Source organism: Vanessa atalanta, chromosome 7 (genome assembly GCF_905147765.1).
Source record: "Vanessa atalanta chromosome 7, ilVanAtal1.2, whole genome shotgun sequence".
Classification (NCBI taxonomy): Eukaryota; Metazoa; Arthropoda; class Insecta; order Lepidoptera; family Nymphalidae; genus Vanessa; species Vanessa atalanta.
In genome coordinates this window covers 2,133,994-2,152,031 of record NC_061877.1, presented here as the reverse complement: position 1 = coordinate 2,152,031, position 18,038 = coordinate 2,133,994, and the positions used below count along the sequence as shown (strand labels likewise).

At 33.4% G+C, this 18,038-nt stretch overlaps 1 protein-coding gene across 3 annotated transcripts in view; it reads left to right on the top strand.

Moving 5' to 3' along the window:
• The window catches only part of LOC125065086 (protein GDAP2 homolog), a 79,999-nt gene that overhangs the window by 59,754 nt on the left and 2,207 nt on the right, over positions 1-18,038 (top strand). For all 3 annotated transcript variants that reach the window (XR_007119601.1, XM_047672510.1, XM_047672508.1), the window contains exons 8-11: positions 14,816-14,969; positions 16,110-16,249; positions 16,572-16,626; positions 17,556-17,699. Coding sequence is in view for 2 of the 3 variants with exons in the window: in XM_047672510.1 (XP_047528466.1) it covers positions 14,816-14,969; positions 16,110-16,249; positions 16,572-16,626; positions 17,556-17,699 (493 nt within the window). In the remaining variant the exon portion in view is untranslated. The remainder of the gene's footprint in view (positions 1-14,815; positions 14,970-16,109; positions 16,250-16,571; positions 16,627-17,555; positions 17,700-18,038) is intronic.

Here is an 18,038-nt window from a genome sequence, read left to right as displayed (position 1 = left end):
AAATCAGTTTATTTTATGTCTTTATTAAATACGTTGACAGGTCTGCCTGCATGGTAAGTGGCCACTATCACCCATAGACATTGCCGCTGTCAGAAAGTCGCCCTAGTATCCAATGCGCGAATCTTTGCAATTCAAATGTTATGTCCTTCGTCCCTGTAGTTACACTGGCTTACTTAATCTTCAATCCGGAATACCACCTACTAACACGTATCATAGGTATCACTATCGGTTTAATTTGGCTTCAACGGTACCCAGCGCTGAGGTTACATGATAATAAAAAAAAAATATATACATACATAAGCAATGTTATTCAATCCATATTCAAAATGCGGATACATTTTTATATACTTACTAGATTGCGTTATCAACGTCCGAAAGTATGTGCAAATTTCAACTTAACCAGTTCTGTGAAATAGGTTAAAAATTCAATTGAAATATATGACCCATACACACTGACAATTGAACATAAACAAAAAATTTCATGTTGTATTGTCGTTTACCTTTATAGAAGATCAAGGAAGAAGTAAATTTACATCCAAATATGTACCTTATTTTTAACGGTCACATACCTCCACTGTTGTCCTTTAATAATTCGCTTTTCAACTTATAAAAAGTTGAAAAACTTTAAATGATGTAACTATATAGACGTCTGCATGAAACCGATGCTTCGCCCTCTTGAAATTTAGTTTGTAACGAAATTTTTCACGAACTTATTAACAGCCCTCTGTCTGTAGTCCATGTCCGCCTTAGGGTACGAGCTTGCTTTGTACAAAGTTTTATCAAAATCGATCAAGTGGTGTAGTTGTTAAAGCGTAACAAACATACGGAATCACTTTTGCATTTATAATATTAGTAAACATGTCGCGTATCACTAACTGATATTTTTCTGTGTTCTGAGGTCTTATTCTTCGTTTGTTCATACAGTTTGTTTTATAGATTGACTAGCTGAACTTCCGACTTTGTCCTTTCATTTTTAATCGATTGCTTTTTCATTAACATCAAAAATGTTTCACTATTTGCGTGAATCTTGTTTAAATTTCACAAGATTTGAGCCACACGTACTGAAAGGTGAATTAAAAAAATCTTATAAAACCGTAACCCAGAAACAAATTGTGTAAAGCAATCAAGTAATAAAATTAAACATGCTCGTATATTAAAATTTGACCTCAATTACATGATATGCTTCATTGAGATCAATTATATCGTCACATACTGAAATATTGGATGCAATGTCTCGATGCGGACCAATTAAATATTATCGCTAACGTATGCCCAAATAACAAAACCGTCCATGTTGCATTGAGACTTCAATTTGACTTTAATTATTCGGTGATTTTGTTCGTTGACAGTTCAAAATTACTACTAATCATTGCTTCGTTGGTGCGGTCAAATTATAAATTTGGACTTGTGTTTCTGGATTCGAATCCTGATTTTTTGTTAAGAAATTCCGTCAGTAAGTACTAGCCTGTAGTTTGGAAATTAATAATTACTATCGGTATTCGAGTGCCTCAGAAAGCAAAAGGTTCGTCTCTCTGAACTCTCTTGTCACAAATTGCCACGCCAACTTATGAAATAAATTAAATGCAACTATATACATTGTGTCTTATAATACATATATATTTCAAAGTGTCTAGTCTTGAGAATGTCTGCCATAGCCCAAACCAGTCAGGAGGACATAAAATATGACATTTTAAGCAAGTATGTATGTGTCGGATGTAATATAGTTCCATATATCCCACCCAAACTGCTCTGCCAAGCTTTGGAACATAAATCTAGGAACTGACACATCTAGTTGAATTAACATTATCTCTTGACTTTTACCTGTCACACAATAAAACCAATAAGCACAGCAATAAATAATGAATTTAATTTTGTAGCGTTGATAGTTTCAAGTAATGTTTCATTTAGCTTATAATCCAAATAGTCTAGATAAGAAAAGTCGTTATAAATAAATGCTAATTTAGCAACTATAATGCTGAATAATCGTACCATGTAAATTCCTCAATTTTAATGCAAAAATATCAATCAAAATTAAATTGAAATTATAACTTAAAATTATTTCAATTTATTTCTCGATACCTTATTAGTTTAACTCGTGATTTTACTAAAAAGCTGTTCTTTTAGTTACAACTGATGATTATATACAAATAATTGCGAAAGACATATGTATTTAATACGTAAAATATTTTCTGTTGCGGTTGTATAAGAACGTCATGTAAGCCTCGCTGTTTCGTTTGCGTTACGTTTTGAGTTTCGATCCTTTACTTGTTTATGGTCACTGCTCCGATCCTTCGGGCGTAGAAGAAGTTATAGACCCTTTAAACTGTCACATTCATATTGGAAAGGTGGATCGTGAGATTAGCGCTTTCAGCCATACAAACTAATCTTTATCTAAATATTATATACTATAAGTTCCAATATACTTTATCTATTACCGAATATCAAATTATTTAATAATTGAATGAAATACGTAGTTAATAGATACGCGGTGACATGTCATATGTGTGTTATTCTATCCATAATACGTCCGGTAAAATAGTTTATAATCTTTTTAAACAGAATCCCTAGTAGTCTTACGTGCTCCGGCCTCTCTGTACCGATGAGATCCGGTGGTGGTTATATACGGTCGTATATACAAGGTAATCAAATACTAAAACATTTAAAAGCACTTATCGTAAATATTTAATCAATTGTGTACATAAAAACGGATACAGATTTTTAAATGATCAAAAACGTTATGTAAACGCAAATTAATCCATTTATTTGTAATTCTGAAGTTTAATCTTTAAAGCGAATTAGTGACATTAACTTAATACTATATTAATTTATAAGTGTGCAGAAAAATTGTGTAAATATTATATATATTATAATTTAAACCAAAAACAAGAGAAATACCATAAATACATAATAACTTCTATTCTAGAACTTCATAAATTAAAACAGTTGTATCGATATTCGCTTGTTGTAAAACAATATCTGTATTAAGAATGATTTCTGGTGAAATTTCAATTCCGTTTATATCCGGTTTCGTCCAGTAAGATCCGGTCTGAATCATTCTCCGTGTTGACATAACAAGAGTCTTTCACGGAACAACGTAAAGATGCAATACAATACATCCTCTGCCCATGTGCCAGCGAGGTTGCGTCAGAGCGACTTAGTTTAAATGAATGAGGGATGCATCATCTGAGTTCCAGTTATTCAAATATTATTTAACATACGTAGTAGTTTAACTCTTCACTACTATAATTGTTAAATTATCTCCATAACCATTTGGTTATTAATATACGCAGCAATGTTTTTTTTTTTTTCAAATAAAAACACATTACCAGTAATATATTTTCATACTGACAAAGAATTTTGTAGGAAGAGGTACTTCAAAGAAATTTTCCTACAAGTATATTCTTACGAGTCTCACGGGTTGAGGCGAGGTGGCTCGATTAAACTTACCCTTAACTACGCAGCTACTTTTTTCGACGGTGTCCTACTTAACTATCTATTTATATTTATAACTTGGAGCTCACAGCCCTAAGCCGTGATTACTCATGCATGTGTGACCGCTATGGCACCGTGAACAGATCATGTAGTGTGCGTACGTTCATATTACATACATATAAAGTCTATAATCGTCTAACTAGATCATTATTTTCACTGCGCACTAAAACACCGATCGTTCGGTTCGATCTGCGTCGACATAGTATTAACATTAATATAAGTATCTGTGTTTACTGTATAATAGCTTTCCGTTGATTATAAATTTGAATTTATTAGGTACGTTGTTTACTTGAATCCCTAAGAAATCCATGTGTAAATCTGTTCGGACTCAGTGAATTAAACTAGTGCAATATGGCAATGGACACTATGGCAGTTGAACTGCCCGACTTGACAACGCACGCGCCACAACCGCCCGCAGAGGAAACTCCTGAGGAAAAGTGAGTACAATGATCGAAAAATTGAGTGCATACATTTGTATATGAAAATGAATTGTCTGTCTGAACTGTGTCCATGAAAGTAGCGATGATTTCGACGCTCAGAAAAATAAAATATTGCAGATTGAAATTTTTTTTTTTTTTAATATATGTGTACAATACTGTGGGTAAAAGGCGATTAACGTAGACTATAAATATTCAGAGACTTTTTTAATATTTTCAAATACAAACTTCTTGATTATAATATAATTATGTCATTAATTTTAATTAATTTGTGTGACAAATTTTACAAAGGTGACTCAATTTATATAATATGGCTTCTATCAATGTAAAATAGAATACAAACGAAATTGCATCTTCCGTGTAATATGTTATGATTTATAATGTTATGCAGCGTTTACTAGATCTATATTCTGCATTCTTTTATATTGAATTAATACTAAAAATAGGTCAACGACTTCACGCTATGTGCTGACAAACCTTGACGGTTCTTAAATAGTTAAAAGAATTTAAATGAAAAACAAAATATACACATTTTAGTTTTACCCGCGTAATAAACTATGTGATCTATTTTTACAAATACAATACATTAAGAGGTCAAAAATTTACAGATTAAAACATTGCACGCGCAAATAATTTAACGGATTTCCGGGGCACATTGATATAGCCATACAAATGATCCAATGGGGTTAATATCCTGACAAATTAAATGGTTCGAATGATAAACAGTCGAGCAACATTTAAGTATTAAGGGTTACTATAAAATTAACGACCACTCCGAATTTACATGATAAACTTTGGGAATGGAAAGATACTCCAGGTCATTTACATAATGTAAAATGAAAATTGTCACATAAACCAGGTTAGTTTTATAACAAGACTCTTTTCAAGTCTAAGCAAGTACCTATTCGTTTCATTTAGTTTGTCGCTGTTATTCGTAGTCACCTAAGTAGGTACATTTTAAATTACATGACCGTTCTATAGGTATACAAGATACTATATACCCCAGTACATCTCATTTGACATACCAATTACCAGATTTTTCATATTTATAACCCCTCCTAAAACTCTTTAAAGTGGAGTGTAGAGTGATATAGTATTATATCTTTTTCAATGAACGACCAATAGATTGAATAAAACGTATGAAACTTTTGCAAAATTTAACTAAAAGTAAGTTAATTTCTGTCAACTCCTAAAATTATCGAATAGAAACATATAAACTCTCCTTTACAATACAAGTGCATAAAGATTTCAAGCCAAAAAAAGTCGCGTGAAATCCAACTAATAGTAAGTAAACATGATAAAATTTTACAAATTCATAAAATGCATCTTTCATTTTGCCTTTCATTTTGTTTTTTGGTGTCGTCTTTGAATACGAAAATTTTAACATATTGACCTCGTACTGACTTTTGATCAAAGAGTTATTCCCCGGACCAATGATTGGTATAGAGTAATTTAAATACAGAACGTTCATTTTCCTCAGATGCACTTGTTAGTTGAAAATATACAAACAAAGATGATTTATTCTCTTTGATGGATCCAAACTGACTCACTCTGCGTGATTCGCTTTGAACATACGTCTGTATGTTTGTATCAAAATTACTGTTGATAGTTTCAATCCAGTTGACACATGCAATGTTTGCTCAAGTAATTAGTATATTATTTATACCGTTTCCGTGTCGTGTAAATTAGTAATTAAATTAATAAACGAATTTGATGCCGTATACTATTATTTATAAAATAAATTGTCACTTTATATTTTTAATAGTTATTAATAAATGAGGTGACGTTTTCTTTGTGTTCTCTGACTAAAAACACCTACTAAACCAATATATATGAAACTTATATAGTAAGACGTAATATATAAAAAAAAAAATTCTTCGTACGTTAGTCATCTATGCGTTCCTACACCATTCATCCGAATGTGATGAAACTTTGGCGAACTGTTCTCCCTGCGCAAAGGTTTATCGCCTAGCAATATAAAACTAATATATTTTGGGGTATATGTAGACCTTTATTCAACCGATGTGAAGTCGGGAAATGTAACTAGTATAATATTATAAAAAAGAATATTCATAAAAATAGACAACATTATTATATCTAATTTAGCATGAAAAGTTATCGGGTTGTGTACGCATACCTCTGTAAAAATATAGTTTGAATTGTTCAACGAGCTGCTTAGCGATGTGAAAGTCGCAACTTCAATCCTGGCTCAGAACGCTATTCCTTTTTTGCTCTCACCTATATAAAGTGGAGGGGTTAAAATATATTAATATATATCTCGACGTATCTCTTTTATACGATATCTAAAGTCAAGTAAAGTAAATTGTGAGGACAAAAGTGCTAGTTTGATATCTTGGTGGCAGGGCTTTATTCAATCCCCTCTGGGTAGGTACCATCCACTCATAAGATATTCTACCGCCAAACAGCAATACTTAGTGTTGTTGTGTCCCGGTTTGGATGGCGAATGAGTCAGTGTAACTATAGGCACAATGGACTAACATATTAGCTCCCAAGGTTGGTGGCTCATTGGTGTAATGAAAGGAATGGTTGTTATTTCTTATAGCGTCAATGTCTATAGGCAGTCGTGACCACTTACCATAAAGTGGACCATTTGCCCGTCCTACCTATAGCAAAAAAAAACTAACATGTTTTATACAGATGGGGGTGACGATTTTTAAACTTCCACTTTTAATTCACATGATAGAATTGTTGATTAGAATACAAAAGCGATTACTTTATATATTCAACGCACATGGCGTCTATAGAAATTGTGAAAATATATATCGTCGTTAATAAGTTAAGAGAAAAGAATGACATCACCGCTGCTAATGATCACTACCCACGGCGTGGAGTCGGGTAGCTATTTCCATGTGCTATTTAGGTCAAGCTGTGACGATATTGATTCAATGTTGTCATATTTAGACGCACTTTTATGATCGGTTGTACCAATCATACGTAGCGTCATATTTTTACGATCCAGACGGAATCGGAGGGTTCCAATAACGTCGTGGGTGGAAGGTTACTTCAATGTAATGAGAATGCAGAGTTCGATGTTTGGTGACAATGGATATATATACCGCAAATCGTGTCGTCGTTCAAGAAAAACTGACAGGAAACATAATATGTTATGAGAAATGTAAAGGGCGGAATATGAATATGTCTGAAAAAAAGATGGATGACCTATTAAATGTGGATATAAATGAATGGGAGAGTATAACACTATGCCGACCGCAAATATATGGGATGTGAGCCAGATAATGTTTGTGTTAATATAGCGGCATATAATAATGATTAATGACATATACCTATATATTCTTAATAACAATGAGTCATATAGAAATTGATAAGGATTTTTACGATCACTGAGATGTATATACATATATATTGGCTACACGATTTTTTAAGCCTATGTTCTTTAAACATTGTTGCAGTCAGTGTTGTTTAGTCATATCTGACATTACACGAATGTCTTCGATGTTGAGTGACGATTTCTCCTCGATAAAGTAACTCGACAAATGTCAGATCGACCTATTGATCTGTACAAACACGAAGGCGCGCCCCTCCATGCTTATTGTGGCGTGTGTTATGAGTGACGCCCGTAGTCACAAGATGTCTTAGTGTGCGTGAGACTAATGTAAGAATAAATACAGCAAAATTGACATTAATATAAAATTATATTTGGTAATGCACGACGTTAATTTGGTGTGGTGTTTTTATTCAATAGAATTTTTGATACTCATATTTAAGCATTTGTGATATCCTTTTGAAGTTATAATACTTTATGATTTTCTTTATTGACATTAAAGACGTAAATAAACAAAACAATTTTTTAAATACGTACGTTTTAAGTACGTGAGCGTACCCTTTCGAATCGCTATTCAGATTATATGAATGGTAACCTAACCAGCCTGTTCCCAGTATGTGGTTGTTCCGAGTAATCAGCACTTCTGCTAAAAATACATTTTCCAATTGCTAGTGCTAACAAATTGGCCACAAGTGTTTCAATTTACAGAATAGGGATTCAATCTCGTTCAATTTAATTTCAAACTATTTTAAATACAAAGAAATTCAACGCATTTGCATTCCGTTGCACGCTTAAATGCCCAACATTTAATAAAGAAACAAATTGCATCGTTGCATTTTAAGTAAACAATAAAAAATGTACCGTGACTGAAATATACAATTATCGCTAAATGTCAACATTTACTTTATATCCTCATACTGAATAGGTTTTAAATATAATTAATTTATTATTACGCTTTTTTGCATGTACAAAAAAAAACAATAATTTATTAACATTTTGTTCCGCGTTGCTAATTAACGATCTGACTAATTAATGTATGTTGTATAGTAGACTGCCTCATTGGTCTAGTGGCTAGCTAATAAGGTCGGAAGCCTCGAGGTCCTGGATTTAAACCCCAGATGGAGCCAATTAAAAGTTGGTTTTCCGTCGGGAAATTTTCTGTAGCGACGTCTAAATTTGCAGTGTTCGCACTTGTCAATCGGCTAGAGCCGTCGGTTCTGCACCTGAACTCTCTCTGGTCGTGCCGCATTTTCCACCCCAACGGTTTATGAGAGTAGACAATAGAGCTTTTTTTTGTTTGCACTTGTGCACTGTAGAATTTAGCTCAAATTGCTAGATTTCCTTGATAATGGCCGTTGTGGCTCATTGATTTTGCTCGTTCTGCCATCAGTTAGAAGAGAGATAAGTGTTAAGACAAAGTGTAACTAACTATACTGAACTGTACAATACCATTGCCATACACCACGTACAATTCGTAAGGGGTTATTAATCTGTAAACCACGAAGGCTCGTGCGTCCAAGTTAAATTATAGTTAATATACTTACATCATCATCAGTATGCGTCTTTCGAATTTTCAAGATATCTTTATGTGCGTGAGAAGACCAATGCATGTAAAATAAAGATTGGAAAAAATAAATAAATTAAACATATGTTAATGTACTTCGTGGAGGCGCCTTCGTGAGTGTACAGATCTATTATTGAATGTTTAAAAAGCATGCTGAATTATTTTTATACGATTTGAAATTTACCAGGCATACATAAAATAACTAAAATATATTGTTTTAAACATGACTATTATCAATATTTTAACATACCTAATTTTCAATAGCACAGATTAAACATGACATATTCCATATATCGAGCACGTTGACAATAACCTTCTTTTTTTTTATTAAAGCAAATGTCTAGACTCATGTTGTATAAATAGCAATTGCCATGAGCGAAATATAATATACCAATATAATTCCTAATGCTTATAGTTTAAGGACTAGATTTGAGCGCTTATATTTACGAGTACGTTTCTGTTGTTATAAACAATTTGCATAACCATAAAAACTTTAACGATATTCAATATTAATCTGAGTGCTTGTCATTTAGAATTTACTTAGCATTATTTATTTAACATTATCATAAATTATGTCAAAATAATAAACTTATAGTACAATACATACCCATAGTATTCGTAGACGAACATCGTAAGGAACTGCATGCGTCGTATGAAATTACGACGTACGTATCGATCAATGCAAAAGCTGCGCTTCAAGCTTTAAGCCTGTCTGGTCTTTGTTCTTGGTGTATAATATTAATATTGGACAACATCACATACATTACTCTGATCCCAATGTAAGTAGCTAAAGCACTTCTGTAATGAAAAATCAGAAGTAACGACGGTACCACAAACACCCAGACCCAAGGATAAGACCAGACCAGACCATAGGAAACTAATGAACTTTTTCTACATTCACTCGGCCGGTAATCCAACTCGGGACTGCGGAGGTCGTCAATATTTATAGTTTTCCCTTGGAAAATACATATGTTTATTTTCTTATTTATAAAAGGCAGCCTGGCAAATGGGCCACCTTATGGTAAGTGGACACCACACCGCCCGTACACATTGGCACTATAAGAAATATCAACGATTCATTACCAATATCGCCAACGTACCACCAACTTTGGTATCTGTAGTTACATTGGCTCTCTTTGAATAGCAAACTGGAACAACATTACTGCTGTTTATATTTATTTTGCAACAAATGATGTATTTATGTTTGCAATGTTTATTGTACAAGAAGTAGGTACATATTTAAACTCTAGATTCAATATTGTTTTAAATAGGTACGTAATAGAAATAAATACTTTTTATCGGTTTCTGAAACATTTGTGATCTGTTTTAACAAGCGTCTACATCAGAACGATTGAACTGTGACTCATAAAGTAACATGTTAAAACAATATATTTAAAATTAAATGATTTTTAAAATATATATTATTGTCGCGACTGTTTTCACCTGTAGACTTATTGTGTAGAGTTATTGTGTGAAAGCTCGAAACTCATCGCAGAACACGATCGTGAAATATCAGAATAATCACGACAGAAGTATCACCGTCGGTCAGTTGTCAATATTTCAAAATATACGCCATAATACGTAACAAACTCCTAGAGCATTTCAATGCTAACTGAAAATTAGGTTGATATAGTTTATTTAGTAATCCATTGAAAAATTGTACAATATATACGTTGAGCTATCGTAACAAAAATATTTGAAGCCACACCGATCACCCTGTAAAAGCGCCAATATCAAAAGGCCCTTGGCTCTTATTTGGCAGCGCATCGCATTGCATTATCAGTAATGTAAGTGACCACGTAACAACAGGTGGATATATTTATCGTCTCATTTCCGATATCCGTGTCCGTTAAAACATATCTGCATAGACATAGTTTTTTTTTTTATGATATCGGGAGGCGGACGAGCAAATGGGCCACCTGATGGTAAGTGGTCACCACCGCCCATAGACAATGGCGGTGTAAGAAATATTAACCATTCCTCACACTGCCAATGCGCCACCAACCTTAAGATAAATAACGGGAGTAAGATGTTACGTCCCTGTAGTTACACTGGCTCATTCACCCTTCAAATAATATTATTCAATCCGTATTTATTTTTAATTTAAATATTGTATTTTTTTTTAAATATTGATCAAGGAAAAATATTAGAATGCCACTTACATAAATTAATATAAAAAAGAAAAACTATAGAATGTTTTCTGTAATGAAATTAAATCTAAAGTAGTTTATATTTTTTACTTATTTATATAATATAGTGAGACATAATTCATATAACTCCTATCAAATCCTTAACTCGATCGTTCGCTATTTATAATAATAATTCACAAACAAAATAAATCAAATAACTAAAATAGAATACTAATCAATACAAAACAATACGATATGATCTATATACCAAGCACATTAACTTAATATATAGTGCTTACAGCTCCATTAGATAGACATGCTCTGAAGAGCTCTGTAAATGATACAATGTTTTAACGCATTAACACTTTGTAATCGTATTCATAATTATGATATCTTTAAAGGGCTTTTAAGAGGCTTATAAAATCACAATTAACGGTAGATTAAAACTTTTAACTGTGGATTTATTTAACACAATAATAACAATGTGAAGACAATGTTAACACAGAACACAAGTATTGCTGTTTGATAGTCGAATATGTGATTAGTGAGGTTTACGTAATTAATTATTCATTCCGCATATTTGTCCAAAATAAGATCAAAGAGCAAAAGTTAATCTCTTGCTATGAACACAATATAAGGAATCTACCTAACTAGCGTTCATACGTAGCAAATGGAGTTATGACGTAGCCTGGCGAACAGCCAGCGGGCCTGGCCGTGCCGACTAAACATCGTTTTAATATATTTTCACTTTGAAAACTACGCATAGTAATTACGTTCATACACACGTTGTACAAGATTGCCTGCTTTCCATTTTAAATGTTATGTTAAAACATAATTAAATCTGAGGTGATTGTTGGAATGCTTTAAATTTGCCTCTTGTTTGTGGACTTCTAAATAAATTATTTATCTATATCTCTATTTTTTTTGCGTGGTTAAAGATTTTCATTTCATTGATTATATTTAAATAATCATTTACACATAATCTTGCATTATTGTATTCCTTATTTTGCTACATATAATATTTTAAAACAACGTCGGTAGCTAGTTGTGTCGACCTATGGGACAATACATCTTTTAATTTGTAACAGAAATTCCTCTCGTGATAGAAAATATACTAAACGAAACCTGGACACTTTAAATGTCAATCGTTGTTTATTTAGATAAATTAAACCTAGCCCTATATATCAACGGTACAAGGGCGACTAGCGATATCAAAGACGACGATGCCTCATCGTGAACCCTTGGGCCTTAACCTATTAAAACAACAAAAGCTTTACCCTAAACTGCAGTGACAAATAGGAATATATATAAAACAAAAGCATTGGTAATAAAAAGTACAGTAAATTCTTTTCCCGATGCTATTTAACATTTGAAAAAACTCAATCCATTTCATATAAATATATTAATTGTTCGTATTTTTTCATACGTAATGCAGTGACTGATCGAAACGCTATACATATTACGAAGTGTGACGTCACGAATCGTGACCTTACGCGCTTATTTATTTCGGGACCGCCAAAAATAAATCGTCGGAAATATATTTCATTGGTGGTACTGAAGCGAATGCTTCAAACACACGTGTTATGTGTTATTACTGACGTGAATACTTCAATCAGACTAGATATCACGTTTACTTTACATAAAATTAGTATACCAAATATATCAGGATCGTTTTTGTGGTATCCCAGAATAAAAAATATAAATTACACTTCAATAGAGTTACTGACATCCATCTCAAGAAAAGAAAACCGTAAGCATAACTTTAATATGTCACCTTATGATGTATTAGATTTCTGGAAGCGCAGCCTAATACCCTCGGAACATTAGAAACTTCCATCTTTAGGAAGCCGTGCATAAAACATATGGAACACCTCTGGGGCGTTGCAAGCAGAAGTTCCGTAAATTATATCCTCACTGCGCAGATTAAAACAAATATAACTTTAAATAATTCAAACGAATAAACTTTCAGTAGATTTGTGAGTATCGTCAGTGACTTCAGTAACTCGAATTTCTATTCCTAAGTTATCGGTTTGCTTGTGGAAATGCGGCGTATATTTATAATGACACCGGCCAAAATTTTTTGTGTAACTAGTATGTATTGTTAACGCTATTTAACAAGACTAACAAAACTTTACTACACTACAGGACAACTAAAAACTTTTAATGGACCTGGAAGAGTAACCATCCTGAGTTCGCAGCATTAAAAGCCACTAGGCCATTGATATGGTAAACAAGACGAACGACAAAGAAGTTTTGTAATGTGGTGAAACTAGCGGTCCAAATATCTTATCAACATTTTATGTTTCTGCCTGTCGTCATGTCCTAGATTATAAAGTAATCAAATTTTTGTGTCTTCCAACTGCTACATTTGTAAATATGTGTGCTGAAGATAAAAATATATTTAAAACTTCAAAGTATCATTATGCCATAATAAAACTTCAGTGACCCGTTTTTGTATATTTTTTTATTGTCAAGTCGGTGCGGTTATAAATTAGGTGATAAATTTTGACGTCATGGGGGTATTATTTATGGGTAGCAATCCGACACATTCTCGTTTTATTGGTTCGCAATCGCACCCTTGACCTAAAAGTCACCCTGCCCCTGTTCTGTGGATTATTTGCTCTGAATACCGTTGAAATGTCGGTTTGAATTGGAATAGCAACTGAATTGGTGTTTTATTTACTTACGGTAAAAAGGCAAATAATTAAATGTGTTTGGGACGTGGCCCGTTCTCTTTATGGATGAGTATTGCATCTTCAGATCTATATTGTGTTAACATCGTAGTAGGAAATTCAGTATTCGATGCATTGCCTTTTCGAATACATACACATGTTTTCTGACTCACTACCAGCAATACGAGTTTGTCAGTAGAATAACTGGGAAGTTGATGGTCTTGAGATATGTTTAATAAGTAATTGAATTGAACTTTTCTTGTTTTTTGTAATATAAATAAATTCCATTGAATGTTCATATCCAGCATCCAAATTACAAGGTTATAAAGAACATTCCAGTCATCAACGATACAAGTTACACTAGATTTAGTATTCACTTGAATATATCCCTTATCATTTCAATGCCAGGGTCCAAAATAGCGTGACAATGAACATTTTCTCATCCGGTAACTAGTGTTTGCTCGTGATTATAGTCATAAAACATGACGCCGAACAAATACTCATTAAAATGTTTAATGGCTTGTAGAGATTCGGCGCGCAAATATCGCAACATTTATTCCACTGGTATTAAATGTGATCAGAGTAGTATTTAAGTTAATACTGTAATTAAATAAAATTACATTAAATATTTATGTAAAGTAAAATCCAGTTGGAAGTTTTTTATATAGTGATTCCAATTTTTTTTGGAACGTGAATTCGTAACTCTTTAGAACCATATACATATTGTAATGCGTGAATGAATTATTCTCGAATTATCTCCGAATATGTAACCTTGCTATTTTACTCAATATTACTCGTATCTGATATTTTTTTAGCCATCTTTCTAAAGTCGATGGTGAACAAATTATGCCAATGCTCAGTTTCAATTTATTTAAAGAGTTCTGACTAGACCTAAGTAAGTGATTTGTGGCCACCATCCTTCATAAACATTGGCGCTGTCTGGCTACCACGTGATATAACAAGTTATATTAAAGAAAAACACAATAAAGAGTATTTTTCTAAAATAAATTTTGAACAGCAGAACTCAACAGTTTCAGTTTTTGTGTCGGCTATGGTCAGAACCGTAATGATAATATCAGTGAATAAACGGTTGTGCTCAGTACATTAATTTATTTATTGTGCAAGTTTGCCGTCGGTATTAAAAAGGCAGTGTAACAAAGTTTTGTATTGCACGGTAAAGTGGAAATCCTTTTATTAATTGATTAATTTGTTTACAGATATGAACGGCTATTGCGACGCGCTCGAAGCGAGGACCTGAGCGAGGTGTCTGGCATCGGCTGCTTGTACCAGAGCGGCGTGGACCGTCTCGGCCGGCCCGTGGTTGTGTTCATCGGAAAATGGTTCCCGATATCCGACATCGATTTGGATAAGGTCTGTATATATGTAATACTGAATACTTTAACTGATGCTATCAATATTTTCTATTGCTTCAAGTGAGTGAGCTAGGGTTATTATAGATCATATAGAATCACCATCTTATAATTCTCTCGTAAATGAACCGATGTGACCATTTCCATCAAGTTATGTTAATTATCCATACTTAATAAATTATAATAATTGTAGAAGATATAATAAAATAAATTTTCCTAACGTACAAAGGTAAGCATTGCGCCCTAAGTTATACTAACTCGGTAACTTACTTAGGAAGTAAACGGAGGCAGCCTATAACAATGTTAAGCGTAAACCGTTACATAAGAGCCTTATATTATGAGTATAATAAACTTAACCAGTTGTGAGGCTTACTCTATATTTTTAAAGCCTAGTCAAGCCTTTATAGCCATAATAATAACTATTTAGTGGCATCCCCCTAGAAACATGAAACTCATAAAGGCAGTGCTTCACGGTGAATGTCTGGGATTTACCATAGCTTTATGACCAATCGGAGTGACCTACGTCCAGGGGAGGATTATGATTGGATAACGATGATAATGACGAGGAGCTTTATTGATATTCGATATTACAAACCGACCTAATGTACGGATTTAACTTAACGCGTCTATTGACCGCCTGCCTGTAATTTAACATAGTAGTTAAAGCTCTTAAATTTGAAGGCTGTAGTGTAAATATCTCCTATGACGACACTTTTCTTTTCTCTCGCTAAAAAAACGCTCCTACGTTCTTCCGTAACTCCGTCTCTTGGAGGCGCATCACGGACTCGCTTACGCATAATACGACGATCCTATGTCGACTATTACACCAACGGTTGAAGAAGCGATAGTTCTATTGTTCGCCACAAGAACTGCACTAAATTAATACATCTATAATCTGTGCCCAGCTTAAACAATAATTAATTTTATCAAAAGTATAAGTCAAAAGTCAAAAATCTCTATTCAATATAGAAGTGTTTACACTTGCTTATTGATAGTCAAAAATCTACCACCGGTTCGGAATTTAACACCTCGGAACTTAGAAGAACCGGCGAAAGAAACTCAGCGGAATTTTTTTTCCATTTTGCATGTACAAAACCTATGTCTGCACCTTTAACTAATGAATCGTATTAACTGTTTCCAGGCGCTCCTGTACTTAATAAAGTTGTTGGACCCGATCGTTCGCGGTGACTACGTTATCGCGTATTTCCACACTCTTGCCTCCTCCAACAACCACCCGCCGTTCTCCTGGCTCAAGGAGGTCTACACCGTGCTGCCTTACAAGTAAACATATATTTTAATTCTAGTTGTGTTTATGGGGTCAAGTGTAACCTTGTTTCATAACAAATTTCATAAAATTCTGTTCAATGTTAAGGCGTGAAAGATCAACAGACAGACGGACAGAGTTACTTTTGCATTTATGATATTACTTAATATAACCATGACGCATAGACAAGAATACTAGAAGAAATATGTTAAGAATAAAAATCTTTTGCAGCGTCTTTTATTTTTTTGTTACTTTCAGTAAAAAAGATTTTGACGTCAAGGTTAACACAGTTAATTTTTACCCGCTTTTTTTTCTAACTTGTAATACTTTACGTTACAGATATAAGAAGAATTTGAAAGCGTTCTACATAGTACATCCTACGTTTTGGACCAAAGTAAGTTATTTATAAAACAAGTAATTACTGAGTACCGAGTTGGTAATTGTATCGCTTAAATTATTTATAAATATCACTCGGACATTCCTTATAAATTATAATAATAATGCGATGCTTGTTGATTGAGTCATTGTGCGAATGGAAAGTTCCTGAGAGCGATAATTGAGCTAACTAGTACTACTAGGTCACTCATTTTCTAAATTAAGACAATAAGGATAATGTTACAAATTACATTTTCTGTAATTTCTCTCGATGATGTTTTTAATAATTTTTTTATTGGTGTATTGCGTTTTGGATAGTTGCTCAAATCAAATGTACGACAACAAATGAATAATCATATTTTTTTTGTATTGGTAGGCAAAAGTGCTACTCGTAAAACCTATTGGTAAGTGGTCACACCAGCCCGTAGACATAGATTATATGAACAGTATATTACGAACCTTGGAAACTGACCCTTGTGCCTGTAGTTAAACTGTCTGACTCACGCTTTAAACCAGTACATAACAATATTAGTATTGTTAGCGGTAGAATATATGATGGGTGGTTGGTATGACCACCATGAGGTTGATTATAACCTGTTGAAGGCTGATTTGTTAAATAACTGCCTTCTTTCGAATGTCAAATCTATAATGACGGAAAGATAAATAAAACTCAACATCCGCTATTGGTACTTGAATGCTTATTTAAAAAAAAAAAAAAAAAACATTTTCAATTTGCAAATATCGAAAAAGTAAATTATTACACTTTCGTAGTCGTTGAAAATTTTACAATGACATAAACTGACAGTATTAACATCACGACTGATAATGTAGTGATGTTAATCCTTTAATCGTGAAATTTTCAGCGTTAGTAAACAACACCTAAAAGACATTGAAAATACAATTTATCTTGTGTAATTTTATATCAGTAACCATCCCTCTGTACGGCAGATGATGACGTGGTGGTTCACGACGTTCATGGCGCCCGCCATCAAGGCGAAGGTGCACAACCTGCCGGGCGTCGAGTATCTGTACTCCGTGATGGCGCGCGACCAGCTCGAGGTGCCCGCCTTCGTCACGGAGTACGACATGACGGTACGTCTTTAGTGTTAATTACTAATTTATATATTATTTGGATTAAAAAAAAAGATGCATGTGTTGGAACAGACGGCATCATCGATAAAGCAGCGATCTCTTCCAGGCAACATTTAGCAGAGGATTGATTGTTAAATATATGTCGGAATGCAATTATTTTATTCATTCAACACTCCTCACACTCATCACACCGAAGATGTCTAATTTTATTAAAATCGAGAATACTTTTATGAGTAATTTTATTACTCAATTTATAATTCTTATGGCTTTTAATGAAAAAAATATGAGTTATTATTTATGATGCGCGTGCACAGATGACATGAAAACAACATGAGGAAG